The sequence below is a fragment of the Pholcus phalangioides genome, unplaced genomic scaffold (assembly GCF_987345545.1).
Source record: "Pholcus phalangioides strain wild (caught in Gottingen) unplaced genomic scaffold, Ppha-v1.0 ptg000014l_1, whole genome shotgun sequence".
Taxonomy (NCBI): domain Eukaryota; kingdom Metazoa; phylum Arthropoda; class Arachnida; order Araneae; family Pholcidae; genus Pholcus; species Pholcus phalangioides.
In genome coordinates this window covers 13705462-13725588 of record NW_028301607.1, presented here as the reverse complement: position 1 = coordinate 13725588, position 20127 = coordinate 13705462, and the positions used below count along the sequence as shown (strand labels likewise).

Below are 20127 nucleotides of genomic sequence, written 5' to 3'. Positions count from 1 at the left end.
CTGCCTTTTCCCAAGCAGTTTAATGCATATTCGAATGGCTAGAATGATCCCAAACAATCATAAGCATATTCTGGTCTTATAGATGTTTTTCGATTCTGCTACACCATCCACTATACCTTTTTATTTGTCCCAATTTATTGAAGGATTATAATGATTCCAAGTTATCGTACATAGTTTCTCAAGAAGTCACATGAACTGTTTTATTGAACACAATTATTACACCATCAAGTCAATTGAGCACTTCAATGATTGAGATTATCGGTCAGTAGAGATTTGAACTATTTCAAAGCGCACAGATCATTCTGTTTGCACTAGACATGGCCAAAGCACAAATTTTATCATGATAGTACAATCCTTACGATTCAAAATGGGGAAGCAATATAAATTTCCCACCATGAATACTTGGAGCATCACCAGAATTTTCACAGTTCACAAACACAAGAGGACTGAGATATCATTCTTCTGTCAGTGATAATATTATCCATTCTTGACTAGATCTAGAGAGATCAATTTCTTTTTTCCCTTTCCAGCTATACTGGAAAGGGAAATTTTCCCGTTCCACTCCTCCTACAAACACAGATTCTGCGGTAAACACACACTGTCAAGAGGCTGAAATAAGCCATCAATTCTTAGTTAATTTTCCCACAGCTATATTTACTGCTGTAAAATATTCAATACAAACTAAAACCAATGACAACTCTATCCTGAGAAACTTGCAACATATTTTACGCATGGGAAAAATTCTCACAGCTTCTACCGTAAAAAGCAAATTACATATGTGATATCCTCTCGATTCTCTTCTCTTAATCTTTTATACTTATTGTCCCAGATGTAATTTTCCATATTACAACAAAGAACCTATAACGGTATTTTCCATAAGTAATGACTAACCTAGTATGGTACAGAAACAAAATTTTCATGGCTATAAATTGGTATATTAAATGAAATCACATGCAAGTTCTATTACGCTGCTGCATAATTGTAATAATTTGACAGTAAATTGTCTCTAGATGATCTGTGGGGGCAATTTTAATTGAATAATCATAATAGCTTAAAATACTTTTAAAAATGATTATGAAAACGCTTTATTCTCTTTACTGGCAGGAGACAAACAAACTTTCGTAATGCATTTGAAAACTACATACACCGGTCAGGTTATCACTACAGTATTCTGTATATACAGGGTGAAAACTCTTTTGTTTCACCCCAAACAACTCTTAAACCATTGGCTATAGATAATACTTTCAATTAGAAAAAATATTCAAGTAATGAGCCCAACCTAAGATGTGTCATTTATTTAACAAGTAGCCATACATGCACTCCTCCTACTAACCAGATCATGGTCCATCACTCCGTCTCAATGCTGCTAAAATATCTCTCTCCACCTGCTAAAATCTAGAAGGTGGTCGAACACTTGGGCCAAGCTGGGAAATGTACCTGTATGTGTTGTGAATCTATCATGAAGCTTGTTTCTGTGCAATGCCCGTTATAGTGCTGCTATCTGCCATCAATTTTTCAAACTATGATTGAAGCGTAATGATTAAACAATTGTATTGTAGGCTTGTTACATTTTTGTGGTGAGACTTTTTAACAGGGAGATCGGCTCGCATGTGAGCATTGTAGTTGGGAACCACAGAAAATAAACTTCAGCCAATCGCCACTATAGACGTACATGTACTGAAAGAAACTTAAACCAAGTTTAATTTTTTTATACAGTTCCTGTGTCCTCTAACTTCCAATTAAAAAGTGGTTGCCCTGTTTCTCCTGAGCTCAACATAAAAAAGTTTCATGTTTCTAATTGCAACACTCGCCAAGATATTTTAATTCTAAAAATCGCTGAAAATGAAGGAAAGAACCACATAAGCGAGCAGTCTTCAACCTTTTTATAATCATGAGCACTGCCTGTACCTTTCGCCAGAAGAGCACCCTTATGGCAAGTTTGACATACATATGAATGAAAAATCGGGATGATTTCAGTCCTTGAATGAAATTTGTGTGTTCACAGGGTATTTAATTAAAATATTGATATTGGGCATGAGCATTAAGAACTCGGAATGCTCTAGGAATAACTATGGTGCTTGCATGCCAGATTCAGGTTGAAGATACCTGTAATGTATTATGTATATCATACATGCTCAACCCTTGGCTGGCGGGCCAAATGTACCACTCATTCATTTGATGTTGCCTGTGATTACCTACAGCGCAGTTACACATCAATTACATGGCCTGTGACACATTCCCAAATCAACTAAATGCTGAAGCTGATTTTAGTTAGTTGAGGTCCTGAGCGCAAGAGAAAACATTGGGCCCCTGGAATTAGAAAAGTGTAAAATTTGGAAAAATGGAAAATTTTTGGAACCCTTAAGAAGTTGGGGTGCCTTTTGCGCCTGGCCGTTAAATCAAATCAAGTGATCCATAGCATATATACAGATCACTTGGGTGATTTGTCAACCTCCAAATGAACTGCTGCACATTTTCAGATCATTCAAGTGACTCCCTGATGATTACTCCTTTTGATTAATTAAGTAACTCCCAGCACTGTTCCAGATCACTTAAGAGGCCAGTGACACACTTTTAAAGCAATGAAGTGCCCTGCAAAAGGCTGAGCACCCTAGAAATAAACTAGTAGACAAGCTCATTCTATGTTTTATACGGTGTTCTATCCCTTATTTTCAGCAATTTTTGAATTCAAATATCTCTGTGAATATTACACTCGATAACATGGAATTTTTTATAGTGGGCTCAGGAGATACCGGGCAACAACTTTCCAATTGGACAGTGGGACCTTATAAAAAAATTAAAATCTTGTATATCGGAACATATACAACAGCCCTTCGTAAAATAAATGGCACATCTAAGGTAGGCATGTTATTTGAATACTTTTTCTAAGTATGTTTCTACAGCTAACTGTTTAAGAGTTATTTTCTGTGAAATGAACCAGAATGGTGGAAATTAAGTTTCCACCCTGTACATATGAGCTAAGTAACCTATTCAAAAACTCAAAAAAACATTCTCGATATACTAAAAAAACAAACGGTTTTTTCTTCATGATAACGTATCTGGGAAGCTGGCTCAAATACAGTCAAAAAATAATAAAGCACGTAACTCACAATTCCGGGGAAAAAAAACAAAGCATCAAAGTTAAATATGTACAATCGATATAATATATATATATATATATGAATTGATATAATCAACTTGCTAATGTTAAAAATGACATTGCAGTTCTTTTTTCTCTTTTTTTAAAATGACCAACGACGACATAATTATGCATGTAAAGTAGCCACCAACATGGAGAAATTTACACATGATGTTTTTTTAATTGCTTCAAAAACAAAAAAAGTTCTCCCCCCTTCCCCCCAAATCTATTTCCCTGTAATTAGCCCTCACCCATCCCCCCTTTTGGTTGAGAGAAAAAAAATCCCAGTGTCCCAACCTCCCCTATTTATCTCTCTTAGTGTTATAGTTCCATGTCTTGCGCTTCGTCGTCTGAGAAATCGCTCATCGAGCTTTCGCTGCTTGAATGATCATCGTCTTGTTCTCTAAGAGCTTCTTCCGTTGCATATTTTTTCACGTATTCTGTGTGGAAAGAGAGGACGGGAAAATAAATCTAGTCATTCTGGTATATCAACAAGCAGAAAACTTTAACTCAAACTGATAATATTACCAGTTATTATTTTAACATAATATACAGGGTGCACAGCTAACTCCTCAAACAGCAAATTACAATTGCTTTTGAGTGTATATTTCCAACCATCAAATCTAGTTAATAACAGAGTTAAACTCTATAAATACATGACATGTTATCAATTTTCAAGTTGGATTAGGTAACTTAAAAGAATCAATAACATAAACAACTATTTGCAATGGAGACTACAATTAGTTTTGAAACAGGAGAGAGAAAAAACAGTTACCTTGCACTTTTTTCTTGTACTCTTCTGGTTTGTGCAAGTACATAGCGGCTGCATCACCATTAAGAGGGTCAATAGGATTTGGATAAGTTAACAGCTGAGGCAGAAATGATTCAAAGATGTTTGATAAGTCTGGAAGAAAATGATTACATTTGGCTTACATTTTTTGTAGTTCGTACAATTTTGTTCAGGTTTGTGCATCACTTAAATGATTAATTAGATTAGCTCTGAAAGACAAAAGTCAACCTGTAAAGTCACTGATGCGTTATAGCAGAGGTGCATAACCTTTTCAGTCCATGGACCAGTCATGAAATTTAGATACGTTTCTTGAGGGGCAGAAACTATATGCCTATTGCATAGCTGCAAACTTTGGAGAATGAAAATTAGGAGGGTTTTTTGTACGGCTTGGATCCAAATTACGTACAAAAATAAACATAAATGGGATTTTTTAAAAACTATGTAGGGATTTTTCATTTAAAAGAAATAAAATTGTAGGGATTTTTAATTTGTAAAAATAAAATTGGAGGAATTTTTCTTCTTTCCAAAAATGTAACATCTTGCACGGTTAGCACCAAGTTGCTAATAATTGCCAACCCATAGGTAAAATTATCTGTCATTACTACTCTCAAATCATGCTAACAAAGAATCATTGGATCCGAAATAAAACATACAAACTTAACGGGGACATATGATCAAAGCAAATACAAGTCAAGTCATCTCATCAATTTTAGATGTTGAAAGGCAGAATTAATGCTGACAAATTTTGTCCCCCCCCCCCCCTGAAAATGAAATATTTTTTTGTGATTCGACACAATAGCAACAATTAACATTCACTTATGATGCCATTTCAGGGATTAACAACAAACTTTTTTTTTCGGTAAATCCTTTGGGAATAAATTTTTCCTTAAAAGTAGGGATTTTTTACAATCACTTTCAAAATTCGGGCGATATAAGAATTTTTATCAGGTGTTCGAAAAACTTGGCAGGTATGCTATTTTATTGTGTGAATCGATACTTCACTTTATATCAGTTAAAGTGTACTATTAGTGTAATATCCAGGTGTGTCTGTACAGATCTGCATGTACCTGTATTCAGGTATAATTTGCTTGAATCCTGACTTTAATTGACTAAAACTGAAGAAAGGAATATAGTTCAAGATATATAACTCAACTTCCAAATTTTTTTAGAGTTTGCTTTTTCCTCCTCCACAGAATGTTTTGTGTGACTTTTGCCAAATATTTAACATTTTCCTCTGAGTTTCAGGTCAGGACCCAGGATTTTCAACCACCTGGGTCCCAGGGACTTGGGCGAGATAGAACAGACTTAACAAAATGACTTTTTCATATATTTGTAGAATGTCACCAGGGCTTGACAAACTGAATTTTTTTAGAAGTCATGGCACCTGGGACTAGTCAAGTCCTAATATAACACAAAGGCCATACACATATATCATACTATTTCATAAATCATTATCTTTAAATGTTATTTAAATTTATCCAAGAAACCTATATATATGACACGCCACTTGGAGTTGTAAACAAGAATTTAAAACTTTTTAAACCTAACAGACAAATGATGCACATTAATAAAAAAATTTAAATACATCAACACATGGCAAAACGGTTTCTAGCACAAATTAAAATCAAGGTCACAGAGCAGTTTCATAGACAAAATATTATCTGTACACATTTCATAACCTTGTTATCAGAAATTTAAATGTAAAAATTAAAAAAAGAGCAAAAGATGAGTGACTCGTGCAAAAATAATATTCAAAAAGTCTAAAATGATTTTACCATACAAGGCTGTCCAAGCTTGGTTTATCACATCAAGACAAACGGTGCCCGATCTATCAAAAAAAGAAATTCATTGAAAATATAAAAATTGCAGGAAAAAATAAATGCTAACCTGCACAATGAAGTTATCAGATATTTCAATGTGATATCCTTATTGGAGAAAGCATGAATTTAGAACTGCCCTTTCCCCCACTCCTATAACTAAATTCAAAGATATTTGGTTTATTTATACAGACTGTTTAAATTTCCGGTATAAAATTATGGGGATCCAAATGCCTCACTTGTGGGTGCGGAAATCCTAACTATACAATGCCCATTGAAAAAAAAATTATATGAATATGTTTGTGTCTTTAAATTGTGATTGTTAAAAATAAGTATGAATACACACTGAATATTCATTTCAAACTGGTGAAATGCATAAATACAATAAAACCTCTTTTGCGAGTGACTTCTTACAGTGGTAAATTTCTAGCATCCATCTTTCTTCCATAAGTGGAAAGAGCACCTTTGTGCCATGGTAGATTCTAGAGAGGACTGACTAAGTTCAAACTCATGAAACTTTAGAACAGCCAATGGTAGAAAAATAAACTTGGGCTGTGTGATTCAATAAAGTCATATCACAATATTATTCTTTTTTCTACTAGCCTATTCATTCATACTCATCGGGCTCAGGTCAGAATCTGAATATTTAAACTTCGAAGAGAAAAAGTCAGAACTGAGACTAGCAGCAACTGTTGTCTGTGAATAGACCTTAAATTAGCATGAAAAGAAAATGAAGGCTAAATAGTTCAGAACTCTATCTTTGCAACAAATTAAGTAATTTTTGATAGACCAGTGGGGGTGCAAGTAATACCCCCTTTCCTTGTATATTGAATCACATTCCTGTGTGTGGTGACATCTTATGCAACATAAGTAAAGATAGCATTGATATATACACATATGCTCCATATTTTTCCCTACAACCTACAGTAACCCTGCCACCATTAACAAAGAAAACTGACAATACAGCATCAACTTTAGTTATTTCATTTATGGCGATTTCTTTAAATTTACTCCATTCGTTGATGCTACACTATGACCAGTCTAAAATTTCAAAACAAGAATCACAGCGAATGTAATAGATGACAATACACCTTTTTAAACATCTACCCAGCATGAACGAACCTGAGTAAAACCAAACCACATTTTACTACATGTAATAAAAGAAAAATATCAGCTATATAAAAAAATAAACTGTATCAAGGAAGACCCTTTGGGTCGAAAAGTGTTCGTTTATAGTTTTTTTTTTTTTTTAAATCTCTTTTGTCCATTCTGCTGTTTGTTTAATAATAATAAAATGTATTTCTTATTAAAAAAAAAACACTTACACTTCATCAATATTAGGATGATATATCTTGTTCATGAAACCTAAAAACAGAACAAAGAAACTTTCATTGGTTGAAAATAAATTAATATGGTGAGAAAATACAACTCTTATCTTGTATTGTGAAGCCAATTAAGAACTCATGGCAACATTTTAACCCATTCCAACAATCATTCATTTACAGACCTGGCAACTCTCCCGATTTAGGCGGGAGACTCCGGAATTTTCACCCTTCCTCCCGCTTATTAAAATGAGATTTTACGTGAGCTTTCACGTTGTCGTGGCGTCAATAATCACTGTTGTTGTTAGGGGAAACACCCATACAGGACAGCCGTAGTCATTTCCATCGAGCAGCCTTAAAAAAGTCTGTGACCGCATTTAAGCAACTGGCAAAGACGCGACTTCGTTTTCGTAGCATTTATCGACTATCATTTATCAGGGGCATGACCTTAGTTGCCAAAATTCCCGTATAATCGTTATTGTATTCCATTAACAGCCGTGCGGTAAACACGTTTTTTCGTTGGCAGCTTCGTAATTTGAATTTTTTTTAAATTGTTTCTTTCGATTAAACATCTTCAGAAAGAAAATGTAAAACTTTAAGCGGGGGGGGGGGGGGATGTAACTTTTTCTTAATTGATTAAAAAAAAAATTTTTTGATAGAGTCTATGAGTGTCGGGGGGGGGGGGGCCTCGGAAGAATCTCCGGATTTCTGGATTTCAAAAGTTGGCACGTCTGCATTTACTTTCAATCCAGGATCATGTCATCACAGGTTTTCACATTCTTCAGATTAAAGTACTGTCAATGTCAAACTCTGTTTATAGCAAACCTCTGGATATAATGGATAATGGATAAATACTTTCTGAATATTATGCCGAGGTGAACTTGGGGAAAAAAGTTGTCTCTACCAGAAATTGAACCCAGGACCTCTTGCTAACTGGACCCAGTTAGCAAGAGGTCCTGGGAAATAATATCTAGAAAGTCAATTGGTTTGATGTATCGTGGGCAGAGGAAAAAAATTTATCCATAACAAACAAAATTCTTATAGCCCATTCCTAAGAATGTTTTCTTATTAGATTGAAAGAAAAACCATTTTTGATCCCTTGAAATGTATTGTAAGATGGTTCTGCTGTATTAATAAAATCAGTCTGTTTCATAAAAACTATTTTCTTATGGAATCATAACATTACCGATAGATGGTGATTTGAATGGGTATTTTTCAGGTAAGTCAACTCTAACTTTCCAGACACCGCCTTCATATGGAGCTGCAAAGTAAGAGGGTAAATATTACAACTACATTCAAATCAATACATGCAATAAAATTAATGTATTTTTTTGCGCATGAATATACAACCAAAAACCCCATTTAAATACACATCTGCACACATACATGTTTTCTTCTACAGCGCTCACAAGGTGCTTCTTGAAAATGTTAGATTACGGGATGGGGCTCGGAATAGTGCAGGACTGGTTCATTGAGAGTCTGTAGATATATTACAAATACAACACCACAACAGGCAAATTGCCCAACGAGGTGGCTGACTTAAGAACATCATGGATCCCCGAGCCCTTTTTTACCCTACCTACGAGCCCTACCTACTACTGCTACACCACACATGCACCCTGCTCACAACCCCCTGCGGAACCCCCAACGAATCGGTACATGCGGGAATGTGCGTGTACGTGTAGTGAAACCTGACGAAGTTTTTTTTGTTTCTCTGTAATGCTTGTTATGTGTAGTGCTGCCATCTGCCACCAGTTTCTCAAACTATGAGTGAAGTGTTATGATTGAATGATTTTTCGTTGCAGGACTGTTGCTCTCTGTGGCGAGACTTTTTAAAGGGGAGATCGGCTCGCATTTGCGCCTTGAAGTTGGGAACCACAGAAAACCAACTTCAGCCGACCACTGGATTGACATGGATTGTTTGCTAAAATTTCATCTGAAATCCTATTATACAGAAGATGAGAGCAGTGATTCCCAACGTGGGCGTTAATGCCCCACGGGACGATGGAATGTTCCAGGGGGGCGGTACAAGCTATGGGTATAGCATAGGATTCTATGGGTTAGATTGCATTGGGGGACGCTGACAGAAAAAAAATTTCTGAAGGGGGTGAGGGGACAAAAAAGGTTGGGAAACTGGGCTAGAGCTTTATATCATAACTCAGAATCAGTGAAGGAAACAAAATTTCCAAATGAGACTTGGAAGCAAATCATGAAAAATTTATTTTAATCCGTTTCCATACTCATTTGACCATTTTTGTCACACTACTGTCATTTTCTGTACACGAGGGCTAATTACACCGTGACCTACAATTTATTGCGGATTCCAAAAGGCAGCTTTTTTTTATACTCACCAAGAGGTTAGTGATTTAACCTGTTGGTTTGGGACTCCCTGTAGTAACAACCACGTCGCCGTATCTGTTGTACCACTGGAAATTATTTTGCTGTCCTCTTAAGCTTCAAATTAACTAAGTTTGACTGTATATGCATGTGTAATGCTATAAAGATTTCATAAACATTTCTTGCCTCTTCTGTTGAATTTTCAACTTTTTCATTTACATGACTGTCATGTAACTTGTCATGTAACTGTATCAGGGCTTGACAATGCCTAGGTTGCCATGATAAGAAAATGTACATTGGCACATGAAACTTTTTATGTTTCATTACTACTTCACCACACATCAACTCTGGCTACACTGCAATTTACTGCTGTTATAGAGCCAGGTTGGAAAAGAAAGTGCCATCTTTTGGTGGTCGCCTCAAGCTCATTAGGGAAACATCTTATCAACACATTCTTCTATATTCTTCATACTGTATGCCTCTAAGGGTGGGTTAGAATATTGCTTGTGCTTATCTATATTCTTCACTCAGATCGAACCTGAGACCTGACAGCAACAGTCATGGTGATAGATGAGCATCTTACCAGCACACCACTTTGGTGCTGATTATAGAATTGGAATCTAGAGAACAACATTTTTTTTTCTCAGATTCCAATTCAGTAATCAAAGTTATGTCAGGATACTGGGAAAGTCATACCACACAGAAAGGAATTGCAAAGTCCTGGACAAGCAGGGTAAAAAGAAAAACCCTTTATTTTTTTACCGTTTTACTAAAACAAAAATACTTATCTATTAAGAAATTCAGGCCCAAATTATTTTTTGATCTGTCAAGTTCGGGACCCCAAATTAATGATTTGACAAATCAATTAAAATTTGAGCAAAAGCCAAATTTTTGAGAACCCAAGCAAATTTATTTTGCAAGAAAAATGATCTAAAACAATTGGTTTTTTTCCCTAGGACTTCTTGACCACTTTTTATGTTGTGGCAGACTTGCTGAAAAAACTTGGTGCTATCCTCAAACTCGTATTCAATAATTTAACTCGTGGAAAATCTCTTGGGTGCCAATACCAATTTTTCAGTCATAATCACAGCTCGGTACCTAAGGTTTATTAAGTCCCATGGATTTTGGAATGGCGCATCACAGCACTTTAGGGTGTAGTATATCAAAATAAAACAGGATAGTAGGCGAGAAGATGATTTTAAAACTTACATATGTGTAGAAATAATTATAGCAATGTAAATAAAAGAAAATGTGAAGAAAGACTTGCTGAATTGCTTGCCAGACACATTTTGCAACTGTATCAAGTTCCTACTTCAGTAGCTAAGGACCAGCAATGTTAGACAATGGATGAACGGCTGCAAAAACCCCATATAACAAAAGTTAACAGCTGTTCAAGATGCAGAGTCAAAATCACTGGCCACGAGAGAAGAGAAAAATGGCAGAGCCAATCATAGAAGAGAGAATGAGATGATGGGGGAAAAACTATTTCAGGAGCTGTTGCCAGATTTTTAAGACGGGTAGTGTGCCAGTTAGGCTGTTGGCAAGTTGGTTTAAGTGTTTATAGATGTGGAAAGATTCGAAAAAATCCATTCAAATCAAAAGGTGAGACACATTTTAGCTGACAAAAAGTCAAATTTATGGCCAAAGGACACCCATGTTAAGCAATGGATGAACAGTTGAAACCTTGGTTAGTTACATATCTTCTATGTTCATTTAAATTGTATCTAAGAACGTTTAGTTTGACCTATATATAAATCACACTGGCATGAGGTACTACTAAACCATACATGCACCATGTTCATATTTCTCTGGAATTTCTAACAAATTGGTGCATGTTGGCATGAAATACTGAAGCAATGCCTCAGTTGTTGAGAGGAATGCTTGAGTGGCGCAATGGTAAGATGCTTTCTTCCACTATGAAGGTTGCTGTCAAGGTCCATGGGTTCGAATCCAGCCAAAAGAACATCAGAAAAGGTTTTTACCTTTCAGAGCCTGGAGGCTACCACCAATAGATGGTGCCTTTATTTCCCACCCCAAAAAAAAAATTTAAAACATCAATCCTGAGTAATTTACGATAAATTGCTTTTAACAGCCAACCAAGTGCATTCAATTCAAGCAAAACTGCAATCAAGAAATAAAAAATAAAATGATGAAAATGTATTTACTTCCTTTTGGACCGTAAAACTTAACACAGAACTCATTCAACCCTCCAAGAATCGTAACTTCGTGTTTACTCTCAATACTATATCATAGTTAAGAAAATTTCTTAAAATGTCATGAAAATATAGCTCAATAGAAATTTTTCATGTAAAAATTGACAATACATAAAAAATTCATAGAATATGCATGTTTTTTTAATGGATCTTGAAATAAAGAATAATCAGCAAATAAATGAAATGTAATTGGCAGTGACAGCATGTAATACAAACTACAAACTTCCGGTAGTTAAATTTCTGTCGCTCCCACACAGGGCTTCACAAATTGGAATAAAAAAAATTAGACGCCAGTCAAATTTCCTAGGAGACAAGCATTTTTTTTTTAGAAAAAAACAACCAAAGTAATTTTTTAACGCTTCTCTGGTTACTTCGTGGTCCAGGACCTGGCCTGGCCACGGCGGAGGGCTCACCCGAGCCAACAAGCCAATGAGGGAAAACGTGGTTCAGGACCTGGCGCTTGGCCACAGAGAGAAACAAAGGGCTCAAGCTCAATAAAGCTAAAAAAGACATCAGAAGAGCTCATCGGAATAAATTGTATATTGTATAATAGAAATATTTAAATCTGTATATACTTTTTTTTAATAATGTGTTTTTATATTCAATGTTCATGTATTTTATATTTTTATATGCATATTAAAGCGCCTGACATCACCCAGCCCCCTCATCCGGGGCAATGGCTAAAATTGACAATGGTCGATAGAGCCTGGGCGGTGCATGGAATGAAATGAAAAAAATTACCTTTCCCCATGTGGGTAGAAACACTGAACACAAAATCTGAAATTTCCACATTATCCTCACACTCCAATTTAGTCATCATGCATAGAAAATTTTAGGCACCAAAGCAGATTTTTAAATTGACCCAGAACCTGGGATTTGTCCCGCCCTGCACTCGCAATAAAAGATTTTAACTCTTAAGCTACAGTAAAACCTTGTTAAGTCGTAATTTTTCTTCAGGCCCTTCCACCTCTCATAGACAACAATGTTATTAAACCCTCGTTTACTCGTCGCTAATTTCGGTTAACTCGTCACTATGAAAAAATGTGAGAAAGTGGAACAGACTATTTTTATGGCTCCCATTAAAAAAAGAGCTTTTTAACAGCATTGCCATATATGCTTAAAAGTCACCATAAAATCCTATATACCCAAACGCAACAGTTTAAGTAATGAAAGTTACGCTGGGAAAGTTCATTTGCCGACTAAGATTTTTGGAACGTTGTGGACTGTTCAAGCTAGATCTCATTTCTGCATGGGCTCAACAGGAGAAACTGCAAGACACCCAGGTTCTGTCACAAGAAGCAACGTAGGCACTTCGCCCCCCCCCCCCCAGGCATCTCCAGCAAAAACAAAATTTATTGATACGTCAAAGATTACACACAGTGCAAGGAAATGAAAAATTATGTAAATCAAATTAATCAAGTCAAAGTGCAACGGGCACGGATAATAAAAAATCATAGAAAGCATGGGCTCTACTAATTTAGGGCTTGAAATTTAAACAAAATATCTTTGTTGAAAAAAATTAGACATTCTTTCCCAAGTTCAGGTCTTCTGTTTACTTTTCCCTGCAAAGGGCTCCTCCACCAAGTCAAAAGTGTTCGAGATTACTTTGTAGTTGTATTATGAACTACTGATGACGAATTAAAAAACTAAAATTAAATTTGATGTCTATGTAAAATTAATACGCAATAGAGAGTTCTGTTAGGAAGAAAAGCTACCTATTCTAACAGTTGCTCTGTTAGTCTAAATTAAAAATTACTAGAATAAATCAAAGTGTACAGTACATTTTACCACAATTTAAGTAATAAGAGATAAAAAAGGTAAAAAATTACTATTATTTATTCTTTCGGGATCTATAAACTTTATTAATATTGTTATTTTGATTCATACTTTAATAAATTTCATATTACTTTAAATTTATACGATTTTCACAACATTGCACATCGAAACTGACGGCACTCTGCTTAAGCCGTCATAATTTTTCGATAACTTGAGGTGATGACTTAGAGGTTTTACTGTATTCCTATTGTGAGTAGATGATGAATGTAGTTGTTTATTGGATCACTTTCTGAGGAGATTCACAATACGGTGAAATTTTTATTGAGTGTACAGAAAACTTCAGCGACTACACTTATCTGTTCATGAAAACAGCAGTTTAGGGGTTAAAAAATATTTTTTGTGGACCATTTTATTTTGGTTATAACCATCCATAAATTTTTTCCGACAAATTGATGATTTCGGCTTAATTCTTTCCGTATGCCTTCGGCGCAATATTAGGTCTCTTGATATTTAGTAAGAACATTATGATATAAAAATATTTAAAAGAATTTATTGAATATCTCAATGTACACCAGCACCATTGAAATTAAAGTTGCATCAAAGATAATATACCTTTGGCTAACCCTTAATTTCCTCATCAATAATAACAGAGTTCAGTTGAATCAAGAAACATGTACAACATCACAACAGAGATGATATGTGATCAGTTTCAACTGAAGAGTAACAAAAAATGTAGTCGCATGAGAGAGCCAAACTGACCGAGAAAACTCACCAGGAAAGAAGCTGAGCCGAAAAGGTGGTGAAAATTCACAGAGACAAAAAAGAATGCACTTGGTCCAAGAAATGCTCACAAAAAAAAAAAAAAAAAAAAAAAAAATGGATGTTATAATGGAAAAATACTTTCATTCTAACCTCTCAAAGAAGACTTAACGTAGATCACAATGTGATACACTGGTCCCATATACATAACTACTTAACCATACATGCATCTCATACACATTCCTATGCAGAATTTCTAATGAATCGGTACGTGCCGTGGAATGAGTGTTCTGAGTGTATGTGTGACTTTTTTGTGTTGCTATCTGTCTTCAAAAGTGAAAAATGCTCGAATTTTCATGTTATAATGTTATAATCATGTTATTACAACACAATGTCCAAACAATCCCACAGAGGGTATTATAACTACCACTAAAAACCCTGAAAGCAGAATGGCAAAAGCTGTAATGTATGACAAAAAAATCTCGGTAAAAACTTTCAGAAAAGAACTCGTCTATATATCATATTTTCCTGAGCATAATCTGCATGCAAAATTTGAAGAAAGAAAAACTATATATATATAATCCGCAGCACCGTATTATGAGCAGGATATAAAAAATAATGAAAACCGACCTTGTGTTTCAATAATCAATCCATTGATATGCTAATTAATGAAATTTATTTATGAAACAATAACATTTACACACAAAGCATAATTTACAGTTTAATCAAAAACCTTCACATTCACACTCATCAGGCTGATAACATCATTTTCTGCAGATTGTCCGCAGAGGGTAGATAATCCACTGATTATACAAATACAACGCCACAACAGGCAAATTGCCCAACGAGGTGGCTGACTTAAGAACATCATGGATCCCCGAGCCATTTTTTGGAGGCCCTACCTACTACTGCTACACCACACATGCACTCCGCCCACACCCCCTTCCCCCCGCGAAATCCCCAACGAATCGGTACATGCGGGAATGTACGTGTAGTGAAACCTGACATGAAGTTTTTTGTTTCTCTGTAATGTTTGTTATGTGTAGTGCTGACATCTGCCACCAGTTTTTCTAACTATGAGTGAAGTGTTATGATTGAATGATTTATCCTTGTAGGACTGTTGCTCTCTGTGGCGAGACTTTTTAACGGGGAGATCGGCTCGCATTTGCGCCTTGAAGTTGGGAACCACAGAAAACCAACTTCAGCCGACCACCACTGTGGGGTTCGAACCCGGATCCTCGCATCGCGAGTCCGTCACTATAACCACTCGACCACCACAGCGGCAACGGAGGAAATTTTTTTTCCCCCAAACCGAGCACAACTCAGGTCTATCGCCATAGGCAATTTACTACCTAGTGTGCCGGAAGTGTAAGTGTATGTACCTAACAGTCTGAGTGCGTATCTAGTGTTGTGTATGATTTTTCAGTGCTACCATCTATATCTTAGAAGTGAAGTGAGTGATGTGTAGTGACTGAATATTTGTACTGTTTGTAGGACTGTTGCTCTCTGTGGCGAGACTTTTTAACGGGGAGATCGGCTACAGAGGAAAATACAGTATAAAACATTTTATGGAATTTTCACCACAGAATATTTTCAGTTGGTTGAGAGCTCGTTACAGAAAAAACAAAAATATTCGGCTTTAGGACCAAAAAGCACCTTGCAAACATTCCTCTGATGAAGGAAATACTTTTCCTGGATATTATGTCAAGGTGAACCTGGTAAAAAAAGTAATCTGGTCTCTGTCAGGAATCAAACCCAGGGCCGCAACTAGAGGGGGGGGGGCAGGCAGGTCTGGTGCCCCAGGCACTGAACCAGAAGGGGCTCCGAATTCACCCTTTAACTGCTTCCTCTACATCCAAGGGGCGCCAAAATTCTGGCTTGCCCTGGATGACAAAGTATCTAGTTGCAGCACTGATCAAACCCATGCCCTCTTGCAAACTGGCAAGTGTGCTACTATATACATAAAGCCATCTCCTACTGATGCCTCTACTTTAGCACCTCATGCCATAGCAAGCACATTAAGTAAGGAAGGCAGGATGGTGTCTCCACTGGTGTATGTGGTAGAGAAATTACCTAGTTTGCAAGAGAATCCGGGTTCAATTCCTAGTAGAAATCAGATGACTTTTATTTCAGCTATATCTAGAAAAGTTCCCAATTTCCATGTGCAGTATTGGGCTGAGAAAAAGCAGTCACATTCCTCTGATGCATTTCTAATGAATCGTTGCATGCAAAAAAGCACAGTGTACCTAATCTATTGATCATACATATAATGTAATGAATGATCAATCCATATATGTCATGTCAAAAAATATGGGTTCAGGAAGGGAAAGTGGTTTACAACCAACCTCTCTTTTACTTTTAGGACCACACATGCCTAAAGCTTCAGGAAAAGGCAAAACTGTCTACATTGTTTATCTTGATTTCTAAAAGGAATTCGATTGGGTCCAACAAGGTAAACTCATGAAACATTTTTACATGAGATTGAGAGCAACTTGTTGAAGTTTATAGAATCATGGTTGGGATGGTCACAAAGGATTACGGCGAACAAGGAATTTTCTGATTGGACAGGTGTAAAAAGTAAAGTCCCTCAAAGAAGTGCCATAGGTCCCAATTCTTTTCCCACTTTTTATCGATAAGGTTGATCAGGGTATCGATGGGGTTATTAGCAAATTTACAGACGACATGTAGTTAATGGCAGTCTGGAATCCAAGTGATATGGAGATATTTTCTCGCCCAATAAAAGACAGCAAAACCTTCATACAAGTGTTACCACCACAGGCTGATTTTCAGTTTTGCCACAGGTGGACAAAATGAATTTAGCCACCCTTCTCTCATTCTATTCTAATTTTCTTGACAACTTCTTCCTCGCATTAGCTGCCCTGCAATATAACTCACTTGGCCTGTGCATCTTAGTCATTCTCATGCTGGTACTGTACACGTTCTAGGTCGTTGTTTTGGTCACTCACTGATTCTAGTTCATTGTTTTCTAGTTAACTCTTTTGGTCAGTCCCATGCTTACTCTCTATAAGTCACTATTTCAGTCTATCATTAAGCTGGTCACTTATCTAAGTTTCATTTTTGATCCTTCACATGCTCTAGATCACACTTTTGGTCATTCACATGCTCGGAGACATCAACATGAAAGCATTGAGGGGGAACTGAAAATCACCCTTTGTCCTGCATATATACAGGACTCAAGATCGTACACAGGGAGCAGAATGGTGCATTCCATTGCATATTCATGAATTTTTGAGGAGCTCAGCCCCCCCTCACAAAATTTACTGCGCGGCTCAAATGGCCCCAGTCCCCAGGTTTCAGAGTACGTGCAAACATGTGCCAAACCACATTTTCGGTCATTCACTGACTTGGTCCCTTGCTTGTCACACTTTTGGTCATTCACATGCTTGCACATGCTCTAGGTCACTCATCTGGTTGCTCACTAACATATTCCCTTGCTTGCTCTCTAAGTGGCGGACTTATAGGGCTCTATACAAATTTTTGCGCCCTTCTCTCATTCTAATTTTCTTGACCACTCATTTCGAAAATTTGCTGCCCCTCTGAACTTACAGCCCTGAGAAGGGCACCAGGGACCCGCAAATTTCACCTGTCAACCTCCTAACATTACGGGGGCACTAAAATGTGAGCTCGCTCTGACTGACCACATTTCTAGTTGCAGCCCTGAAAATAAGTAAATAGGATAGTGGTAAAACCATAGTTACCACTATCCTACAAGCCCTCAGAAACTCATGATCATTCCAAGGAGATGGCAAGGACAAAGGATTTCAGGCTTAACACAGTTTTTAAAGATCATTATTGACAATCGTTAACTAAAACACATTGTGACTAATAATCACAAAAAAAAACAACTGCCCAACAATCACCAATCCCTTACCCCTTGGAAACCATAGAGGAAGGTCAAATCCTACCTCACTGAAGCAAGTCCTTTGTCTATGTGAGTCATCATCACCCTCTAGCACTGACATCAACAAATATAGTTTTCAATATAATCCTTTCGGGATTATTATCTAATAAACTATTTCTAAAATCAATGACAGTAGAAATAATTGACAATAATAATAAAAACCAATGATAAATAGAGGACATCTCAAAAAAAAAAGACAATAAATTCAGAACACAAAAATAAATATTAAAAAAAAATTCATAAACAAAACGTGTAATACGTACACAAATGAAATCTAATCCCTCCAAGGAAAAAAAAAAAGTCCAAAAAAACGTACAAAATCGAATAAAAACGCGACAACGCAGCCATTGAAATCCAACGTAAACAACCGTGACCCGATCAGCTGTGGTTGGTAAACACACACCTTTTTTTTTTTCCTTTTTCCTCCCTCTTAAAAACCATTATAAAAAAAAAGATTAACATTTTAAGCCTACTTAGGCCTACGATAACAATTCCCATTGTCCTTAGGGGGAAAAAAACAAATTAATTAATCGATAAAATGAATATATTAATTGATAAATAGTGACGTTGGCAATAGATGTGAAATTAAATCAGATTTCAGTGGGAAACAAAAATGGAAAAGGATACAGCTTTATAACGTCAGTGTCCATTCTTCTCTTCCCTGCGCTGGGAGAAGACATCTTTGTGTTGTGTATGTGAGAGATCCTAAATAAGTTGCTTATCGACCAGCTGGTTTTTATTTTAAAAGAGTCTTTTCCCCTCTCCTCCGAAGCACACGACACACCACACACAATAAAAGAAACCTGTAAAATTATATTCACCTATACAAAAAAAAAAACAGCAGTGAGGGCGAGAGAGAGAGAGTAGGGGGTAAAGAGAGGCGCGCACCTCACATACACAACTCTCTCTCTTATGTAGTCTGTATAATATCACACAATACGCAAAAAACCAGCAGCAATCGAGCAGACGACGAACGCAACGCTTTTATCCGAAACACCAATATTCCGAAAGAGCTGCTGCAGCTCTCGTCACCTTCTTTCTGTGCGACTCGCACTCACACAACAACAACGAACAAATACGAAGAAAAACAAGCTTTTTGGGGTTCGGTTGTGACGTCATCATCGCTTGCTCGGGTCACGTGATTTATTTAAATCCCCCTTTCTTCTTTCCCCCAAAACACGTTTTTATTTATTTATTTATTCATGTGAAAAATAAAAAACCCAACATGGTTGGGGGGAGAGAGAGAGAGGGGTTGGAAATCATGTTCATGTGCAGATAATTCTCCATGAATGTTTTTTCTTCTATTCATTTTCTCAGTGTTGGATTGAGCAATTTCGGTGGTGTCGCGCTTGCCTGAACCTTGGTTATCTATGATGGGGATTTTTTTTTTTTTTTTGGACAACTTCCCAATCGCATATTTACATAAAAAAAGATTAGAGAGAGAGAGAGAGAGAGAGAGAGCAGGGGGTTCTTAACCAGTAGAATTGTTGCTTGAGTGGGGGGGGGGGACAGGTGCGGCCTTATTTAACGGGTCCCCGCACTCGTAGCGCAAACATTAGATGAAGAAATATTAATTTTATTTCTGCTGAGATGACGAAACGAGATTACTGAATTACTGGGCTTCGGTTGTGAAAATGTCCATGGAAACCTAAATGAAGTAAGGAAAATTGGCATGCATTGTACAGCTACGAGCGGGATCCGAAAATTTCGCCTGCCCTGACCTTAAGAGTGACCACGTAAGTGATTGACTGTGTGAGGGATCAAGTGATTGTATGAGCGACCATATGAGTGAGTAGGTGACCGTATGAGTGAGTGATTGTATGTGTGGAATGACTATATTTATGATCAAGTGAGTGCCCGTTTCGGGATCAAATTAGTGACTTTATGACTGACCACACACCTTTGGTCTCTCATACGATCATTGTATCTCTACTGTCACTCACTCATATTACTTTATTTACTGCCCACCAACTCCATTCGTGTATATCGTCATACGGCAATCTCCAACCAGTGGAGTTGAGTAATGAAGACTCCATCTATCGGTGGTCGCCC

The 20127-nt window shown here is 36.8% G+C and overlaps 1 protein-coding gene across 1 annotated transcript; it reads right to left on the bottom strand.

Moving 5' to 3' along the window:
* Positions 1-1058: 1058 nt before the first annotated feature.
* Positions 1059-19191, bottom strand: UbcE2H (ubiquitin conjugating enzyme E2H). Its single transcript, XM_089241782.1, has 7 exons — positions 18703-19191; positions 11571-11647; positions 8255-8329; positions 7072-7111; positions 5705-5757; positions 3915-4043; positions 1059-3579 (listed from the first exon to the last, which is right to left on the bottom strand). Exons 1-7 carry the CDS (start codon positions 18753-18755, stop codon positions 3461-3463), a joined length of 546 nt encoding a protein of 181 aa, XP_089097908.1. The 5' UTR covers positions 18756-19191; the 3' UTR covers positions 1059-3460.
* Between the last annotated feature and the right edge of the window lie 936 nt (positions 19192-20127).